Below are 13,235 nucleotides of genomic sequence, written 5' to 3'. Positions count from 1 at the left end.
TCTTGTTTTTGTTCGTAAATATTTTAGTACTTTTCTACAAAGCTAGAGTAATTGGAAAGATATTTTAACCAGATTTCTCAAGTGCAAGTGAAGATTAAAAGTCCAGAGCAGACCATGTAGTAAATATCTTACCCAGTACTACCTGAATTATAGTGACTACAAAGAATTAACATCAAGATCTTAATATGCTAATACTAGCTCATGCAAATCTTTCCCTGCCCATGCCCCATGTTTCTATTAACAATAACTTAGTTTATACATTTGCTAAGAGTTCCTTTGTCATATATATCAATCCAGCCTTTTTAAAAAGATCTCAGGAGAGAGTAGAAAGAAAACAAAATTAAGACAATCCACTGATCCCTTACTATGTTTATACATTAATACAAAAATGAAATTCAATAAATTTGGATCTAAGAAGCCATAGTATTTTTGTAAATGCAATAAAACTACAGTGAAATGGGATTAACGAGAAATGTTCTAAAGCAAGGGTGTCAAACTCAAGGCCTGCAGGGTGCTTAAATATGGCCTGCAGAGCCGGCCCAGAAATAGCAAAGGACTGGCCCATGCCGCCTCTGGCAGACAAAACGGTGGACAGGGGGGGAGACTGCATGTGGCTCCTAAACTCATTTTCAGCCTAGATGGACTTCCTGAAACACTGCTGGCCAAAACAGGCATGGGGGAGGGGGCGTGTGCCCCCCACTGCACTTCATTGGCTAGCAAAGTACTGCAGGAGGTGCCCATCCCGTCTCCCCCCCCCCCAGCCCATAAGGTCATCTGACCCTCAAAGAAATCCAGTTTGAAACCCGTTCTAAAGAATCCTTAGTTATTTAACATTGAAGAAAGATGCCTCCCTACAGAGTAAACTTTGTTTTATTACTCAAAAGTGAGGTATTACTGCTGTAATGTTACCCAGAGAAATTGTGCTAGCACTATGACATTGTCCCCCCCCAAATTCCTTCAATTACTGTTTTCCATTTTTCATGACACTTTTTGCTCCTTTACAAGTGCTAAATTTCAGAAACGTTTTTCTAGGTACATAAATTCTTATAATAGAAAATATATGTATATCTAGAACAAATATAAAATATGTGATATGAAAGATGTACAATCAACTATATTGACAGTATATTATACCAAGTATATCAATTTAAAAAAAACTCTAAAATATTCAACTTTTATTAACAGAGTATTTACAATTTTTCAGCTTCTATTCAACCGTGGTGAAAGTTTTTTTAAAAACTTAAGCAATAACCATAGCACAAGATGAAAACATTTTGAACTATACAATACTTTATACACATTTTATACAAAGGAACACTTAAATAATACAACTGGACACAAAAATATACACTTTTAGAGAAATTCACATCAGTAATTGTATAAAGCTCTCTCCTTGTACTGCGGTCCTGAAAATGCAGGACTAACCCCTTGGCTCTGAAGTGTTATTTGTGACAATCCTAAAAGGCCACTATAGAGCAAGAATTGCCACTTGAATTACTAGGCAAGAGTATTCACTAGCCTGTCATACCCCCATGTATGTAATTTACAAATAAAATAGTAGGAAAAGCTGATTAACTCTTTTGTCCTTGGTTCAAAACGGAACAGCTATTCATCCTGTCAAGTAATAGAAGTGACAATCATGTATAGAGCACATTGACATCATCAAGGCTATCAGCTGAAGAGTTGAGTTTGTACGTTCAAGTGTTGAGGTCCTTATGCAAAACATCCAAAGCATAGTGGTATCAAATTGTATTTATGAAGGTAGAGTGTTGGAGCCAATAGTAAAATCTAGGCTCACACTACACAGAATTAGCAGAATAATGCACTTAAAGTGTACTGTTCAGGATGTGTATTCAACACATGATTTGTGTTAGTAAAAAAAGAAAAAAAAACTGTCAGACACTGATTTGAAAGTCCAATATCAACCAAATTCACCTTACTGGCCAAGTGCATCTATGTTAAGGCTTTGAATCCATCTGACCAACGATTTTACAGAGAAGAGAGATACCCAAATCCTGCCTGTATGTCTCACTGAGACCAGCATGAAGAGAACGAAGCTTAACACCTTCAAGAAACTGATGCAGGAACACATGCTGATACCTTGTGTGTAAAACTATATATATATAGTTTTGTTCAAAATTAAGGAGATTTAATATATTTAGGACTTTGACAAAAATCCTAGCTTCTTTTTAAAAACCAAAGTAATTTAAGTTGTAACTTCTTTGGGTGATTTTCCACTTCCTGTTTGTGGTTCTTAACAGTTCATGCAAGAGATCCATTTCTTAAAAACGTCTTAAGAAATGACAATTTCAATGGACATGGAATGTGTATCCAGAACTGCAGGTGAAAAAATAAAGCTTGCTCTATGAGTCCTTGGGTTTTGTCATCATACATTTGTATCCTGTAATAAAGGTTCTTTGGCCTCTCCAGGGGCCTGTGGACTGTGTGGATGTCCATGTCCGCCACAGTGTTTTTTCCAGCTGCTAGAGCGAACATTTAAATTGGTATGTTCAGGAATAAACAAGGCAACAAGTAGAGCCAGCAGTACAGAACATGCGCCAAATAAGAATGGGGGCCCAGGAATGATGGAATTCTGGAAAGAAAAACAAAACAGAGCAAGAGTTAGCAAAAGACAAAAGGTCAGCACTTTATTTTAATTTTATTTTGTTAATACATTTTTTAAATTTATTTAACAAACATACCATCTTTTCTTTGTACAGTGTGTCGTCTGGGTACAAATATCTTGTGCATACTATTTGTGGTTAATACAGTTTCCTTACCATAGCAACAACAATTACAACAACAACTTTAGATTATCTTACACAAGAATGAAGTGGAGTGTGAACAATCGGATTTTGCGCCTCACTATCATCAGCTAGCTGTTTCTCTCCCACTGCTCCCCTCATTACTTCAGAGATTTCAAAGCACTGAACTGTGATTCGGTAAAATTAGGTAATAATCCTGCTCAACTCTCCTTTGGCTGCATGGCTTAAGTTTTTTGCATCTCCTAAACACTTTACATTTAGAGAGCACCCTTAAATCCGAAGCTGCATATATTTTGCAAAGATGAATTATACCGATGTTCATTTCATGTATAGAGTTTGTATGATTACATAATGATCCTCTATTATTTCTTTTCTAAAGGTAAGCTGCTTGCCTTCTGGTTGCATGGTTAATTTGGCATGCCACCTGAATCCCATTATAGATGGCACTATTTCAAGTTAAGTGTTTTCATCCAACGTGTGGGATACAGGAATACCATTAGGGAAAGGCAGGCCCTCAAATAAACTGTATTTTTTATACCTGTTTTTAAAATAGCAACAAGTATAAGAATTTGTAAGCCACCCAGAATTTTTGAAGTGTCTGAGGACTCACATTTGAATTAAATAAAACCTTAATCCAATGCACATTGAGCTTTAGGCAATAAACAGCATGTTGAATTGAAAACTAAAGCTGTTACTCCATCCTGGTCTGAATTTTCGGTTGAAAACGGTCCAGATAATAAGGCATAGTATCGGAATCACATTGTACTGTGGGGGGAGGGGGGGGAGAAGAGACTAAGAATCACATTTAATTCTCTGACTACACAATTCCCCATCCTGGTTTGGATACCAACCACTTTATAATGCCTTGGTAAGGCCACATTTGGAATACTGCATTCAATTTTGGTCGCTACAATGTAAAAAAGTTGTTGAGACTCTAGAAAGACTACAGAGAACAGCAAAAAAGATTATTAGGGAACTGGAAATTAAAATATATGAAGGGTGGCTGCAAGAATTTGATATGGTTAGTTTAATGAAAAGAAGGACTAGGGATGACATGATAGCAACGTTCCAATATTTGAGGGGCTACTATAAAGAGGAGGGGGACAACATATTCTCCAAAGCACCTGAAGGCAGGACAAGAAGCAATGGATGGAAACTATAATCAAGGAGAGAAGCAATCTAGAACTAAGGAGAAACTTCCTGACAGAACGATTAATCGGTGGAATGACTTCCTTCCAAAGGTTGTGAATGCTCCAACATTGGATGTTTTTAAGAAGAGATTGGATAAGATTGGTCTGAAATGTATAGGGCAGTGGTGGCGAACCTATGGCATGGATGCCACGGGGGCATGCAGACCCCTCTCTGTGGGATGCATGCCGTCGCCCCAGCTCAGCTCTGCTCTGCATGCAAGTGTGCCTCCTGCCAACTATCTGGTCTTTAGGTCTCTGCCGTGCATATGCCCGGGGGGGGCACATGCATAGGGGATGCATGCGCAGGGGCACTCTGTTTAGCCATCACTGGTATAGGGCTTCCTGCCTAAGCAAATGGTTGGACTAGAAGACCTCCAAGGTCCCTTCCACCTCTGTTTTTCTGTTATTCTTTCAAGTGCAAGAAGTCAGGAACCAAGATAAAATTCAAAAGTACAAGTTTCTTTCACACTATCTATATACAAGAATCTGAACAACGAAGGTTAATTGGCACCAGATAAGAGTCAAAAGACTTCAAGGGGGATGGACTTAGGTCTCCCGGGGGCATAGAGACTCAACTGATGGCGTGTTCGACTCCACCCTGGGGCTCAGCCTGGTCATCTACACATAAATTGCAACAAACGGGCAGCTATCCTCCCAACCTTACATGGCAGGCTAGCTGTAAAAGATCCCTACAGGAATTCATAATTTCAGTTGCTTTTATTTGTTTGCTCAATAACTCTTAACTTACAGAATCTGTGCTTACAATTGTATCTATATAGAGAAATAGATCCCATTTCCAGATACTATCTTTTGAGAACCAGGCCAATACATGTATCAGCCAGCCTAGAGCATGAATGAGATTAATTTAAGGCTAAGCAAAATAAAATGTTCCTGTATTTTTATTTATTGATTGATTGATTTGATTTGTATTGCCGCCTATTCGCCATGGCGACTCAAGGCAGCTTACAACATATAAAACCACAATTTAAAACAATAAAACTCATAAAATCAAATAAATTAATACAATAAAATCACCCCCCACCTCCTCCCCCAGTGACAGAAGATTACACGAGTCATTTCATGGGGCTCCATCCCACGCTGGGTTTCCCAGGCCTGCTGGCAGAACCGGGTCTTCAACGCCTTCCGGAAGGAAATCAGAGTGGGGGCCAGTCTCATCTCTGGGGGAATTATGTTCCAGAGGGAAGGTGCCACCACGGAAAAGGCCCTTTTTCTGGGTCCCACCAGGTGTATCTCCCTCAAGGATGGGACCCACAACATTCCCTGCCTCCCTGTTCTGATGGGTCGGGTAGATATGACCGGCAAGAGACGGTCCCTCAAATAGCCTGGTCCCAAGCAGGCTTTAAAGGTGACAACCAGCACCTTGAATTGCATCAACAAAGAATGTTTCCTATTCAAAAAGAGTGATGTTCAGAAGCAATCTGTTGCTTAAAAAAAATAAAACAATATCCAAAGAATAATTATATGCTAGTCGCTTTTTTTTCATTTTGGAGGAAGGAACAAATCACCACTCTGGGAGTGAGGGAGGATTAATCATTCTCCCAGTCCCTTTTTTGTTCTGATAAAGTACTGGTGGCTCTCAATCACTTGAAGTTACAACGAATTCTCCAAAAGCTACTTACAAGCCATTTCCAAAGTTACAATGGCTGCACACACATCCAGTCACACGATCACACTTTGGGTGCTTGGCAATCAGCTCAACTTTACTGCTGTTTATAGCATTTCACGGTTACAGGACCACAATTTACTACTTTGGGCTGATTTTTAACTTTTACTTACATTTTCTGGCAAAAAATACCCATTGGGGAGAATTGATCTGCTTAACAGGGTATTTGCTTAACCACAGTGGCATTTGTTTAATGCCTGTCACAAAAAAGTTTAAAAAGGGAGGAGGGAGGGTCCAACGATCACTGGAGTTAAATCTTCAACAACCTATGACCATAATTCCAGACTCAATTACAGTCGTAAATTGAGGACTACAAGTGAAGTAAAAAGTACAATACCAAAAAAAAAAAAAAAAAACCCTGCCAAACTCCCCAATGGGAGTGAAAAAGAAAACAGGAGAGCTGCTGCCTTCTGTGGTGCTTCACTCCACAACTGTTCCTGCTTCTTTAACTATGAATAATCATTAAGCAAAGTCTGGACAACCACTGAGCAGTGATTAAAGGAAGCTAAACCACACGGTGTTGTTACTGATTGTGAGGGATCAGCCCAGGATAATTTCCAAAGCAACTGTCAGAAATAGATTGGTGCTATTTGGCAGATAAAGTTGTTTGGATCTCATTATAGAGTTGGACCTCAACCAGTCAGCTCCAGATGAAGTACCTGCCTTGTCTGGTTATCTGGAGCAGGTTTGAGTCTGTGACTTCTGAGCGTTCTCCAGTGTGCTAGTTTGGATACCTGTTTGTTAAATCCAGGTTGCTCTTAGACAGTGAAAGATGTTAGGCAGGTGATCTGGAGTTGGGTTCATGCTGCAGCGCCAGGTCTTTGAATGAGAAGGCTGTGGTGGCACCCTCTCCCTAAGAAGACATCACTGAACCCAACAGCTTTAGATAATTACTGTCCAGGGAAGATAGTAATGGAGAAAAGTATAGCGAGGCTTCAGGTCCATAGGACCCTGCAGGAAGCAGATGCATTTTAGTCAAGCCTCAGGCCAGGGTTTAGTAGAGGGATGACCCTGAATTGTGCCCCTTGATCTCTCGGTGGCTTTTAATACTATCATCCACAGTATCTAGTGGAACTGGTTTCAGGTATTGGGGAATAGGAAGCACTGTTTTACAGTGGTCCTCTTCCTTTCTTTGTGGCTGGTGGCAATTGATAAAGATGTCGGAGTTAGAAGTGATACATTTAAAACTATGATTCCTTTTTTTCTTATCACCACTTATACATTTTTAAAAAAATACTTGCTGTGCCTTAAACATACTTGCTGTGAATGGTGTTGGGGGGCCACATTGACTTCATTTTCAGTCATTGGATTTTCATTCAATTCTACATGGAAGATGTAGAATATAAAACCGTAAAGTGCTGGTCCCAAACCATTACAGAGTCCTCTAATTCCTGTTATCATTCCTTGGACAACTCCTATAAAATAACGCATATTCAAATAAACATCTATAAGCAAATTATAAAAATACATTAATTACTATTAGTTATTATTAGATTAAAAATATCTGTTTAACAACATTTACATGATTTGCACAGAAATACAATTTGCAGTATCAGTAAATGTCCTGATTTTTTTTTTTTACAATAGTTAGGATACTTGCACAATACCATTTGTGACTATTAATCAACATAATGTGGTGGCCTTGTTTGAAAAAGAGAGATTTGTCCATTTTCAGTAAGGCAGTATTTCCATTATTAAGGACTTTCTACCTCGTGCGTCAATCTCAGGAAGCACTTACCTTGTTGATCAGCATCGGCAGTTCGTGAAACAAGTGCACTCACTGCTGGAAATGTGATGCTTGACATGGCTGCTACAGCCCCTGCTGCCCACATCATCCTGGAAAAGAGGGTATAGAGACTGATAAACCCATCAGGCTAGTATCCACAATGATCTCAACAGAGTTTAAAATCAATCAAATAAATCAGAAACTAAGAAAAATATACAACTCCAAAACAAAGTTAATACAGGTAGTCCTTGACTTAGGACCATAATTGAGTTCAAAATTCACGTTGCTAAGGGAGAAAGTTGTAAAGTGATTTTTGCCCTATTTTATGAACTTGCCACATTCGTAAAGTGAGTGACTGCAGTTGTTAAATGAGAAACCCGGTTGTTAACTGACTCTGGCTTCCCAATTGACTTTCTTGACAGAAGGCTGCAAAAGGGGATTACGTGACCCTCAAGACACTGCAACCGTCATAAATGTGATTCAGTTGTCAAGCATCCAAATGTAAATCACGTGACCATGGGGCTGCTGCAATGGTCGTAAGTGTGAAGAATGGTCGTAAGGCACTTTTTTCAGTGTCATTGTAACTTTCAATGGTCACCAAATTAACTGTTGTAAGTCAAGTAGCTTGCATTAAAACATCAATGAGAGGCATACTATTGATGGATGTTTTAAAAACCTCTGCTAAATTAAGAAAAGATTGTACCACAGGTGTTACAGTAATAAAACAGCAACGTAGTGAAAAATTGCTTACCAAGGTTCAGAGCCAAAACCGTACCACGCAAGCTGCAATATTTGAAATCCAAGACCAAGTAAGATGGTGTTTTTGTTTCCAATTGATCTCATAAGTAAACTGAGAACTATCGTCTGAGGAAAGACAAAGGCCAAAAAGAAAAAATTCAAGACTTTTCAGAGATCACTGCGATAACTACATCAGTGCAAAGCTCGACCTTCACCTCCCTCCTTCAGGTGGAACCGGCTGGTCTTGCATGCTTGTCCTCATCAGGGAAGCTAAGGGCTGCCATGTATGTGAGGTTGGGGCAGAAGCATTTGGTGACAATGTTTCTTTATTTCCCTCTTCCACGGTCCCAAGACCTGGCAACATCCTAGGTACTGTGTCATTCCAGAAAGTTATCAACATGAATCCATTCCACAAGCCCAGGCTATCAACTGACTCGAACAAACAGTACTGGCAGAAACTCAGCAAGTTTTCTCTGTTACAATTACCTGTGCCACAATGGAGAGAATCCCAAGGACGGCGATAAATGCTGCGACACTTTCTGATGAAAATCTCATTATCTAAATTTTTTAAAAAGAGAATTCCATTGTAGAGGATTATGATGAATTATGAATAACTCACACGCAAATACATAGATAATATAAGTTTGCTTCATAAAAAGTTTAAGAAATTAAGATAACCCATTCCCCTATTTAAGAACAATAATGTTACAGTATATAGAGATTATTCTATGGAAATAAGAGGCTGAACTAGTCACTTTTTAATGAAAGAAATCTGCTCTTAAGGATAGCAATTCCAAATTGCATTAAAATGAAACAATTTTATTCTATTGAAACAAAAAATTAAGATCTAAATCTATTAGTAAGTTATGGCTATATTCACTTTCATTTTTGCAAATCAAATGTGTACAATTAAAACGATTAGGCAAATGCTTACCTGTCTGAGGTACAAGAAGAAGCTGGAATACTGGCCTGCCTCAGGGAGGTAGGAGAGAAAGACTGTGATGCAGATTAGCAGCACTATAGAATCCTGACCAACTTTCTTCAATGACTAGAAATGAAGAGAAACGCAAACCGATTAACTTTATTAGTAAGACTGTCAAGAATCTGGGTTTCCTTTTTTTTATCAATCATAGGTAGGGAACAGATGGGAGAAAGAAACAGAGAAAGCCGCCAATTGTGAATTCTCCCCAGACAGAAAATAAATCAATACACTGTAAAAACAAAAATAGTCCAAAGGTACATTAACTACTACCTGCTTCCCAGAATCTATGAAATACATTTAAGTTCCATCGAATATGGTTTAGAAATAGACATGGAAAAGGAACTGGCCTGCTGGAACTCTCTGCAGCCTAGGAAATGCAATTACTTTTTCTCAACTGGGACACAATAAGCTTTTGGAAATCAGCCCGATTATAGACAGTGCTCTTTTAAGGATGAAGGGGTGAGATAATGATAGCATCTTCCCAGCACAGTGCAAGGCCCTGGTGACCAATTTACTCCAAAACCTAGAGCAATCAGCACTATAAAACTTTCACATGTAATACTGCAGCTATTGAGCCACAGGTATTCTCTTCTAATGGTACATACAATGCTGGACTATTCTAGCCAGATATGGAAACTACCCATCTAATCCTAGAGCTCAGCTCAGCAGCCACATGTTTACTTTGGAAGTGGGGAAACGCACTGATAACAGAAATATTTTGCTGTTACTTTTAATATTATAGAAAACCAAAGTATGCATAAAATTACACATACAAAATTACCTTAACATGTATATAGAAGCTTGCTATTTTATTCTATTTTACTTAATTCAATGTTAAGTAAAATGAAATATTCCAAAACCTGCATAGCTCAAATTTAGCCTTGTTTAATATATTTAATATATATATATATATTATATATATTCTTATTCTTTACTTTTTCTTGAAGAAGGAAAACTAAGACTATGTCCTTTGGTGCCTATTTAAAAATGAACTAAAAATCAACCGCTAAGCTCTTTTCCTTTCAGATCATTATATCTGTGATAATTAAAATTAAATACAAAAAACAGACTAACAATCCAATGCTAGTAACTCTCCAAGAAGGAATCTCAATAGAAACTGAAATGGGCAATATAGGAATGATAACAGCAGACGGATTATTTTATTTTAATTAAACTCCCCTTGACTAATATCTCTCTAACAGCCTGCTCCTCTCACTATAAAATGCTAACTATCTCAAGGGTCATCTTGCTCTTGGTTAGAATTTATTGTCCTGTGAGCACTTGAATGACAGAATAGAATGTAAGTGATTTAACCTCCATTTGGGACTTAAGAATAAAGAAACCTAGAACTAGACATTCTATCCTCACTCCACAGGCCTTCCCAGTCCATATAGGCAAAATCTACATGTCTATCTGCTTTTGCCTTGGATTCCCTCAACTCTCTCGTAGATTTCTCTGCAGATTTGAAACCCAATCAGATGTATGTAAGAGATCTCCCATACATACCTACAGGATGGATATATATTCAATTTAAAAAAAAAATCTGAATGTAATCCCGTTTTAAGTTAACCCCTGAGCATTCCCCATATAAAAGGGTGAGATATATTACCGCAAAAGGGTCAGCTTGTTCCCAAGAAATAGGTGCGCCCCATGATGCAGGCCTCATTTTTTCAGGCAGTGATTCGGGGACAGCAACAAGAATAAAACAAATGTCCAACAATGCAATCGCTGTAGCTAAGACAACCACCAGACTATCCCCGTACACTCGACCAAGATAGGCACCAATGGCAGGACTGGTAACTAAGCTGGCAGCAAATGTTGCTGAAACCTGTGAACGATAACAATTAGTGAGATGAGGTTTAGTAGGTAACCACACTACCTACTGAGAATCCTAAATATTTTAAGTCTTAATTTCTTGACAAGAGGAGGAGGCATGCATTGAAAATATATTTATACTATCTTTCAGTTTTCAATACATCTCAGGGGATAAGACATGTAAGATGACCATAATAGTGGTAATAATAACTGGCTACAGAGTTCCTAAAAATATATGTGGCAATTCAGAAATGGTATAAATTGATTTGTTCCAACAAATGGAAAAATTATTATTTCAAAATGCTGGTGGAAGAGAACTAAAATAAGCTGCAATCCTCTGACGATTACTTTAATCATACTATTATTATTTATAGTAAGATGAGATTTCTCTCTCTTCTCCCCTTCCCCCATACCTGTGAATTGAAGGGGTTATAAATAGCATTTGTGGATAAAATTAGATGCTGATGAAAACAAATGAGCAGAAAGTACAAATTACAGAATTCCATGATGACTGCTTGAAGACTGCTTGTTCCTAGCTGTATATATGCGTATTTGCACAATTTAATACTTTTCTCTTAAGTAGACTTTCTCTTCTCTTCCTTTTGTTCCCTTGGCTGCTGACTAATCACACTTCCAGTTTGTCCAGTTGTTCTACCTTTCCCCTTCCTTTCCCAACCCAGAAAAGCAACTATAGACAGTAAACATATGGACAGAATTCTGAGATCAGCAGCAAATCTAGGCTGTGAGAATAGGGAAGCAGAGTGATACACAGGTGCTTTGTCTGCTTTTATAACTATTTTTCTCTTATTCCTTCTTGGTGGGGTGGTGATGGTCCTTCAATTGCATAAACATGGAAAAGAGATCTGATGATCAACATGCACAATATTTGTATATATATAAATATTACATATACCAAGCCATAGGCCATGCTTCTTTCGTGTTCTTGGGTTATATCAGCTACATAAGCAAATACCACTGAAAAAGTCACTGCAAAGACTCCAGAGACAGATATAACTGCAAAATACCACCTAAAATAAAGGATATCATAAGATTAGAAATAAGAATAAACTGTTAAAAACATCTTAATAACTCTCTAAGTCTGCACTCCACTGCAAAGCCCTGCTTTCCCTCTTCCACCTCCACTTCCAGCTGACTTCCACTGTCTTCTTCCTGCTGTTGGCCTGGAATCCAGGCACTGGATGAGAGGGCAGCTTGGGATGCACATGGTGAGTGTGGCAGGGCTGCAGAATCTCACCTGCTGACGGGTGCTTGCCAGGCCAGGCTGGGGAGGAGAAAGCGGGTGGCGAAGTGTGGTGTTCTCTGTTGCTAAGGAGGTAGGAGAGGCAATGATGGTTGCCCAGGGAAGGTGGAGAGCCCTTTTCAAAGTGGCAGCAGAGGCTGAGGGACAAGGGCTTCCTGGAGGTGCTCTGCAACTCCTATTGGAAGCACTCCAGGAGACTGGGTTTGCAGGCTTCAGCAAGGCCCAGAGCCTACATGCAGGCCCTCTGCTTGCTCTCCAGCTTTCCTTCTACAAATTCAACAGACTCATTCTCCAGGGACACTTTGCAGGGAGGAAGGCTTGATCAAGAGCAAGCAGAAGGGAGAAGAGATGAAGGGGGGGGGGGGGGAGATGAAGTAGAAGCGAGTATGACAGGGTAGGAGAAGCATGAGAACCTGATCTATTGACAAAATGGTCTCAGAAACTGGAACTATTGGAGCTACCATTGCTAAATGATGAGGTCATGTGATGTTTTGCTTAACAGCAGCTTTGCTTAGTGATGGAAATTCCAGTCTCAATTAGTTATTAAATGTGGAGTGTCTGTACTAATCACTCCATTTAATATACTAATGGAAGAAATGGTGTCTACCAAATCAGAATATCTGCTAAATCCAAAAGAAATGTGTACATATTTCATATATGCACAAAATGAAGAATGGGATTTTGCTTGTGCAAAAACAGACAAAATATCGACAAGGTTTTTGTCCACTAAATTCAAAGTCCGCTAGATTGATGGCATATGTTATATCAAGGATTTACTGTATATTAAAATAGACAAATGATGAAGCTCATTCTACAGGATTTACTTGACCAACATAAAAAGCAAACTTTAGATACTAACCATGGACTGATCTTCATCAGTGGAATCGGAGCACAGGTAAAAAATACTGTTAGCAGCAGGAATGATTTTCGGCCCCAAACATCAGACAGAGCTCCAATCAGAGGAGCACTCAGAAAAGACAATAAACCCTGTGAATTAAACACAAATTTGTCTCACACAAAGAAATGGCACAAGAGGAATGTAATGGCCATTGACTTCCCCACTGAAAAACAAGT

General features: G+C 38.8%; 1 protein-coding gene across 1 annotated transcript in view; it reads right to left on the bottom strand.

Moving 5' to 3' along the window:
* Positions 1–1,160: 1,160 nt before the first annotated feature.
* Positions 1,161–13,235, bottom strand: part of SLC71A1 (solute carrier family 71 member 1) — a 28,047-nt gene continuing 15,972 nt past the window's right edge. The window contains exons 4-12 of the mRNA XM_026671807.2: positions 13,021–13,148; positions 11,814–11,928; positions 10,695–10,913; positions 9,038–9,151; positions 8,590–8,661; positions 8,117–8,229; positions 7,378–7,475; positions 6,897–7,054; positions 1,161–2,593 (exon numbers count right to left, since the gene is read on the bottom strand). Coding sequence (XP_026527592.1) covers positions 2,387–2,593; positions 6,897–7,054; positions 7,378–7,475; positions 8,117–8,229; positions 8,590–8,661; positions 9,038–9,151; positions 10,695–10,913; positions 11,814–11,928; positions 13,021–13,148 — 1,224 coding nt within the window. The 3' untranslated portion in view covers positions 1,161–2,386. The remainder of the gene's footprint in view (positions 2,594–6,896; positions 7,055–7,377; positions 7,476–8,116; positions 8,230–8,589; positions 8,662–9,037; positions 9,152–10,694; positions 10,914–11,813; positions 11,929–13,020; positions 13,149–13,235) is intronic.

Source organism: Notechis scutatus, chromosome 3, assembly GCF_049901735.1.
Source record: "Notechis scutatus isolate UNSWTSFEM ecotype Mainland chromosome 3, rNotScu1.2, whole genome shotgun sequence".
In the NCBI taxonomy this organism is placed as follows: Eukaryota; Metazoa; Chordata; class Lepidosauria; order Squamata; family Elapidae; genus Notechis; species Notechis scutatus.
The sequence above is the reverse complement of the archived record's forward strand: the minus strand, read 5'-3'. Positions and strand labels throughout refer to the sequence as shown.